At 38.2% G+C, this 8,420-nt stretch overlaps 1 protein-coding gene across 1 annotated transcript; it reads left to right on the forward strand.

The window, feature by feature from the left end:
• Nucleotides 1–772: 772 nt before the first annotated feature.
• On the forward strand, nt 773–7,791 carry degs1 (delta 4-desaturase, sphingolipid 1). The gene is made up of 3 exons (XM_039690536.2): nt 773–1,009; nt 3,547–4,289; nt 5,958–7,791. The coding sequence occupies exons 1-3, from the start codon at nt 928–930 to the stop codon at nt 6,102–6,104; spliced, it is 972 nt and encodes a 323-aa protein (XP_039546470.2). The 5' UTR covers nt 773–927; the 3' UTR covers nt 6,105–7,791.
• Nucleotides 7,792–8,420: the final 629 nt, after the last annotated feature.

An 8,420-nucleotide genomic window follows, 5' to 3' on the forward strand; every position in this document is an offset into this window, starting at 1 on the left:
TGCTTACTCCTTGTTTATTTGTGGGAAACTGAGGAGGAAAAATAGCGCATAAGGCAAGATAAGCTGTTATACCTTTTATTTGTATATTTGGAAAATGTATTTGGTATTAATCTATCCTTGCTCTCAATGGACTGAAAACTAGTTAACGTTATTGTCCTAAAGTGTATTCTCACAGTGAACATTGTTTTGTATGGTTTTGCGGACTATGTGACGTCAGATCTCGTAACTGGGAGCATATTGATCTAGTACGAGTTCACGGGTGGGAAGTTACGGGTTTGACTGCTGTTACAGTGCACTTTCACGGGTATAAGGTTGGAAAAACACGGGTTACAGGTTGCCTGGAACGCGGCATAAGTCATAATTATGATGAAAAGTATGGAATGAAGTCATACGACAAAAAAGTCAACAGAATGATTAAAAAGTCATAATTATAAATCTATTATGACATAAAAACACCAAATTATGACATAAAATTTACTAATTTTTAGCACATCATAACTTCGACTTTTTATGTAATCATAATCATGACCAAAGCATGATTTTCCCCACTTGTGGGGCACATGGCCTTCCATACCAGTCTCTTCTTCTGAAAATGCCACAGAAAAGCACCATAACGGTAATGTTAATGGGTAGGTGTTCAAAGCTGGCGTTTTCTCATAGGAAGAGAGAGAGAGAGAGAGAGAGAGAGAGAGAGAGAGAGAGAGAGAGAGAGAGAGAGAGAGAGAGAAAGAGAGAGAGACTCCGCCCTCCGCGTCACAGTTTAAGAATCGAAAGATCTCTCTAGCCAGAAGAAGGAGGGCTGATGTGAGTCGGAATGAGAAAGAGAGGGATGTGAGACGGTCGCGAATGCTGGACAGGACCCGTGTGTGAATAACCCGAGGAGCAAACACACTTTCCGCAAGCCAACCACCGAACCAGAGCGTTAACATGGGGAATCGCGTAGTTCGTGAAGATTTCGAGTGGGTTTACACAGACCAGCCTCACGCCGACCGGAGGAAAGAGATTCTCGGTGAGTCGGTTCCCTGACACGATCACTGACTCTGAAATACACTAAATAGCGCCTATATTGTACATGTTAGCGTTGTTTTAGTCTGTTTCTTTGTTTGACATGATTTCCTTATTGTCTGCCTGTCTTTAGTTGTAATTATAGACGGGTATGTATTGTGAAGTGTTTGGGCAGAGATGAATTAGCTCGAGCTGACCGACCGTTATGTGATGGCCGCTCCCAACATGCACTTCGCCACTGAACTACAATACATTACATATTCGCACGGCTCCTATAATATTACTTTATTATTAATATTATTTAATGTAGGCCTATTGTATTATGTGATGTTTGTCGAACAATCGTATTACAGCTAACTAAGTTAGTTAAACCTCGTCCTATTTTTAACGATTAGCCGCTAGCTGGTTTCATAACTGGTCGAATATAGTAAGTAAGGGTAGACTATCGTGCGATTCTGTGATTATTTTAAAGATTTACTCTGGTTTCTGTTTATTCAGTCATCAATGATTTATTATTTAGCGGTAAAACAGTGAGTTTGCTGGTGAAGTGATAGAATGACTGTGATGGTCACATGAGGAAAAGTTAGGTAATGCTCGCCATCCTGTTCTCACTTCAGTCACTAGCTATGGCTTTTAGTACATTGGCCAACTCAAGATCGATCGATCTATCTATCTATCTATCTATCTATCTATCTATCTATCTATCTATCTATCTATCTATCTATCTATCTATCGATCTATCTATCTATCTATCTATCTATCTATCTATCTATCTATCTATCTATCTATCTATCTATCTATCTATCTATCTATTCAAACCTCAAGCTATTAAAACTAATTCAAACTTTCTGGTCGGGCATTGTTTTTTTTAATTTATTTTACCTAGTTATGAATATAAACGAACACTCATGATATTCTGATGGTACTGAAATCCATATGCTGTGTTAATAGTAAAATATGACTCGAGGGTGTGCAGTTACTCATAAACCTGCTTATGAATAAATTTGGAAAGAGTTTATGATCCAGCGTTATCCCTTCCATACAGTTTGGATGAACATTACAGTGGGTTTATGGATCACGTTTCACCTCAAGCATTCTGTGTTTTATATGAAACGTCAAATAATGAATTATTCATAATACACACACACACACACAACAGTCATCTGTAAATTATTCTGTAGTTTCTTAATTATAGGCTTCAACGTGGCCTAAAGGAAAATGTGCTTTTCACTGCTCTCATAGTGAATGACTGCAGAACAAAATGTTTCTTTTATTGAACATTGATGGATCATCACATTTTGTAGGAGGAAATTAAGTCATGCAAGTAGTATAAATCGTATAAATAAACGAGGTGACGCCCACCAAAAATAGAAAAAAATTACAGAAAGAAATCATTAAAAAAAAATTAAAGATGTGATGGAGATCCCATAATCATTTAATATAACTTTACGGAAGTACCAATAAATAGGCCTATATTTTCATATATGATTAATTATAATATTTTGAATATGATGGAACTTTCAATATGACTATGGTTATCTCTAAGTTGGACACCCATCTGAATAAATCATTAACCATCTGAAAGGCAGCAAGTCAACAAATGTAAAGTCAGCCGGCTGTTCATTATGTTAATTATTGTGCCTCCACAAACACCACACTCTCACATACTCTCTAGTTATTGAAAAGGCTGTTCATTTAAGTACCGTGTGCAAAACTGAAAATCATTAACAAGACCTTTGTCTCAAAATATATTTATTAACTTTGATTTGCTGTAGCCTATAACATTAAAAAAAAAACATTAAATATTAGGCCAAACTAATCGTGTTTGTATTGCTTGAGATTGAGTCCAGAATCATGCAAATTGCGAAGTGAAACGAGGATGTTTCTGCACCATCTACTGGTTTAAAGGAGAATAAAACCAAACGTGCCTTTTATCCCGCTGCACCTTTAGCCCCGTTGTACCGTTTCCATGCTTTTAGTTCACGTTGGTTCTGGCACATATAGACACTGAAGAATAAACATGCATAATTAAACGCACAACACACTGTGCTGTTCACACAACACGTCACCGCCTCACATGTTGAGCAAACGGTCTCTTTATGCGAGTGTGTGTTTGTCAGCATTGGGGATGTTCCCAGTTTGCAGACCTGTGCTGACATGTAGCGTGTGTTATTGCTAACCCCGAAGATGGCTCGATCCAGACGTGTCGAGGACTGTCGGTTCCTCTGCTTGATTTCGTTATATAAACCCTGGAAGAGCCTTAAAAGTGGAGCTCTTGCATTATGAAATGCCTTGAAGGAAAAGTGCACACATTTCAATTATACTATTTGGTTTGCAGTGTGTTTTCTTGGGAGTTTTAGGCAAACGACGAATGCTTCAAAGGTTACCATATAAAGCATTCGCACGAGGAGAGGCCGGCGCTACACGCCACAGACACAGATCCTGATGGTGTCGAGTTGCATTGTCATGGACATCATTTGACTAAACTTATCTTCCACATCACTCTGTTTATCAATGTTGTCTTTTGTTTTATTTTGGCAGCTAAATACCCACAGATTAAGTCTCTAATGGGACCTGATCACCGGCTGAAATGGATCGTCTGTACGATGGTTGCCGTCCAGTTTCTGGCCTTCTATTTGGTGAAGGACCTGTCCTGGAAATGGGTCTTGTTCTGGACATATGCATTTGGGAGTTGCATGAACCATTCAATGACATTAGCGATTCACGAGATCTCTCACAACACCGCTTTCGGGAACATCCGCGCCAAGTGGAACCGCTGGTTCGCCATTTTCGCCAATCTGCCCATCGGCTTGCCCTACTCGGCTTCGTTTAAGCGCTACCACCTGGACCACCATCGATATTTGGGTGGAGACGGCGTGGACGTTGACATCCCCACTGACTTCGAGGGCTGGTTCTTTTGCACCCGTTTCCGTAAGCTCATCTGGATAATGTTCCAGCCGCTGTTTTACGCCATTCGCCCCCTTTACATCAACCCCAAACCCATCAGTCACCTCGAGATCATGAACACGGCCATACAGCTCGCGTTCAACGCCCTCCTCTACTGGTTCTGGGGCGCCAAGCCCTTGGTCTACATGATGATGGGCTCTTTGTTAGGAATGGGTCTCCATCCCATCTCAGGACACTTCATCGCAGAGCATTACATGTTCCTCAAAGGCCACGAGACCTACTCCTACTACGGATCCCTCAACCTGCTGACGTTCAACGTCGGCTACCACAACGAGCACCATGACTTCCCTAGCATTCCAGGACGCCGACTACCGATGGTAAGCTACGACACAATATATCGCAATACACTAGTGCACCAATACGTGTCGTGATGGTTCACCCAAAATGAACATTTCTGTGTGAGAAAACAAATCATGTTTTCAGAGTTTTAGTGTCAGGACTACATTAAACTACTATAATGTTGAATATATTGTTAGTAATAATGCAATGAGGGAATATGTGACTGAAGAGTTTTAAGGGATAAATGATTGGCGAAAATTTTAATATATACTGGGGTATTAAAAATGTACAGCGTGTCCGCGGAGTCATAAAATGTCATAAAACGTCTTAAGGCCATAAAAACGTCCGGATTTTCCATACTAGGTCATAAATTACATTTAGCCACGTCTTATATATTGATATGCTCATTCATTCATTATTGCGATGTAATTTTTTCTCTATGAAACGATATCAAGAGTTCAATAAATGTTCGATTATGTTTATGCGCCAAAAGCGTACCGAAACTCGTTTGAAGCGCGCGTGCCTCACGGACTGTTTATCCGCTCGGCTCAGAGTCCAAACGGCAGCGCGAGCTCGCTAGCAGACGCGTTTACTCTGATCGGCCTCGAAGCGCTTCAATTCAGCGAAGAACACTAATGTCTGAGTGATTTAAACTAGTTTAAAGGCAGATGAAAAAGCGCTGACGAACAGGAGAAACACTGTGCGTAACTATACAGTCAGAAGGCTTTTCCGTCTACAAATTCCCATCATTTACCATGGATTTACTGTAACATTAGCCTAGTATATTAAAGGAGTAGTTCAGTTTTAAATAAAACTTTTGCTTATAATTTACTCACCCCCATGTCATCCAAGATGTCCATGTCTTTCTTTCTTCAGTCGAAAAGAAATTAAGGTTTTTGATGAAAACATTCCAGGATTTTCTCCATATAATGGACTTCAATGGGGACCAAACGGTTCAAGGTCCAAAAGACAGTTTCAGTGCAAACTGTTCAAAGGGCTTTAAACGACTCCAGACGATGAATAAGGACCGAAAATGAACAAATCAAAAGGAACAAATCTTTTTCCGAGTCATTTGGTTCATTCAATGAACAAAACGAACGAATTGACTCAGAAAAAGATTTGTTCATTTTGATGAACAGGAGAGTCACGAACGCGCATCACAGAACAGAGCAAGGTGAGCATTTGAGCTTATAAAACTTATTTAATTTAATTTATTTATTAAATGAGCGATCGTTTCGCATGATAAGACCCTTATTCATCGTCTGGAATCGTTTAAAGCCCTTTGAACAGTTTGCACTGAAACTGTCTTTTGGACCTTGGACCGTTTGGTTCCCGTTGAAGTTGAAGAAAATCCTGGAATGTTTTCATCAAAAACCTTAATTTCTTTTCGACTGAAGAAAGAAAGACATGAACGTGTCGAGAAAAAAAAACAGCAACGAGACTGAACATTTTAATAGTTCCTTTGTAAACTAATGTTGTTCAGTTTGCTATCATTTGAGGCATTTATATGATCTTTATCTGTAATTGTTGTAGACAAGAATCACCAAATGGCTCATAGTCTACTGGACTAATCTAGTCTGAAGTAAAGATTAACCAGCTGAAGACATGCTAACAATGCAGTTAATCGTTCACATCAGATGACACTGACGAGAGCACTTCTCACGGGTGTTTAGTCTAAGATTTATTTCTGTACGTTGTTTCCTCAGGTGAAGGAGATCGCGGGCGAGTACTACAAAGATCTTCCCTGTTACACGTCCTGGGTCAAAGTGCTTTACGACTTTATCATGGACGATGAGCTGAGTCCGTACTCCCGTGTGAAAAGACGACTGATAGGAGAGGTCAAACAAGAGTGACCTAGAGTTCACCCATCCCTGACCACACACTGTCTCCAGAGTCCAGAAGCTTCCCGGCCGCTTCGTTTTTTGAAGAATTTTAATTGTGAACCAAAACGTCTATTGCACATGGTCTAAACATTCAGACTCTTTTATTCTAGTTTAGTGGAATTTTCCTTTTTTACATTTCAATGCTAATGTTTCTCTGCGCGGCAGATTTTAAACATTGTGAGATTCGATAGGTCAGCAGTTGATGTAGCGCTACATGCTGATTCAGTGTTCTGCTTATCTGTCCGCTCTCCTGTCATATTTAATGAATAACGCAGAGCGCACCTATAGATATGTTCTTCCTGTTATGGTAATGCATCATATCACAGTCTGCAGATCTGCACCATCAGATCATGGTCCAGTTCCTGTAACGCTGAGAGCCACTATTGTAACTCAACTCTTTTTAATAGACGTGTGTTTGTGCCTCCATTATAGGATATTATTTCAATTACAGTTTTTCTCCGTCGCTTTGGTGCATTTCTCACATCACTATTTACATTTGCACAACAGTTAATGCAGTTCTCAAAACAATTAGTACAAACTGCAAAACTTAGTTGATAACCTGCTAAAGTGTGTCACTTGCTCAAAATGGATAACTCATTCCTCAAAAGCAAGTCATCATGTCATTGAAAGTGTCAGTGTGGTCAAGATGAAAAGTCCTGACACCAGTGTTTATGAACAAGATAGTCAAATGGCTTTGTCATGTTTTCATTATGACAGTTTACTCTGTAAGTGTTTGCCAATGCAAAAAAAGTCAGATCTTGGTGACACTACCTGAAAATGCTCAAGACAGTCCGATAAACTATTTGCACAGCCATTTGAAAACTACAGTGAAGTTTCACATTACTGTATTTAGTGAGGTACAGTAACTGAGTGCAAGATGTATGTTTATGTAAGATTTTTACTGCATGCTCTTTGCAATTCTAATTTGTTCAGAGCATTGTGCAAAAGAAAAAACACACCCTTATTTACAACAAACATAAACTCCCTTTGGGTGGATCGGTGCACAACTGTAAAGTAAACAATATCACAGTGCATATTGGAACATACAACATACATATACTGTAAATCATTCATGCACATCTCTTCTCATCAGTGAAAGCTGAGATTCACCTGCGAGAAATTGTTCAATTTAGGATAAAAAAGGGGGGGTTTTTTAAAGATAAAAAAAAATTTCTTGACAGATTTTGACAACTAGTTTAACATTTTTGTATGTGATGACTCAAGCAATGAAATGCGGACTATTAGTTTTATATGGAATGACTATTCAGCATTCACAAGTATAGTTAATTTGGACTGATATGACATAAGCATATGATAATGCTATAAAACAGCAGAGAGTTGTATGAAAGCAATTGATGCATGTCCAAAAGCATTTGCAATTTGTTGGAAGGAATGAGAAACTGCTACTATGATGTGCACAAATGATTACATGTTGTGGAGGCTGAACTAACTGTTGTGCAAATGTAAATAGTGATGTGAGAAATGCACCAAAGCGACTGAGAAAAACTGTAAACAGGAAAACCGTTGCAATGCACACTTTGGCTAACAGTGAAGTACAGAGCTGTCTGTAAACATTTATATGTTTTTATATATATATATATATATATATATCAAATTAACTAAAATGCCTTAATAAATTAGACGCCTGTCAAACTAATTATTGTTGTTATTATTATTATTAATCTAACACACACACACACACACACAAACATATATATATATATATATATATATATACACATATACACAGACACATAATTAGAAGATGTTACCTTCTAATTTTCCTTTCCTTCCCAATTTTCAGGAAATGACATAACATTATATGGTAAACCGTACGTGTGAGAGCAAACCCTCTTTGGTTCGTATGGAGCTAGAATTGGTACTTTATTACATAGAGACACAAAAGTTTGAGAGAAAAGGTTATCACACAGATAGCAAAAAAAGCTTTTAATTAGAGAGAAAAAAATATTTGAGAGTACGATTTTGGCTAAATTCATAATCGCGATTAATCGAACAAGTTACCTCGATTACGATTATTGAACGATTATTTTAATTTTTTTCTCGTATGTCACTGGCAAGGCTTATGCCGTAAATATGTTCACGGATATATGAAAGAGTGCATAATCCTATGTTTGTGATTCTAAAATAAGGAAACACACAGATAGCTTTAAATGCTTATTTATAAAACATAAAAAGAAAGTTTCCAACAAAAAAAAAATTATTGTAAGTATTAACATCTTAAAAGTAAAATATAACTTGTATAAAAGTACAAAACTAGTATAAAAC

The sequence above is a fragment of the Pimephales promelas genome, chromosome 11 (genome assembly GCF_988280905.1).
Source record: "Pimephales promelas chromosome 11, fPimPro1.hap1.1, whole genome shotgun sequence".
NCBI classification, from domain to species: domain Eukaryota; kingdom Metazoa; phylum Chordata; class Actinopteri; order Cypriniformes; family Leuciscidae; genus Pimephales; species Pimephales promelas.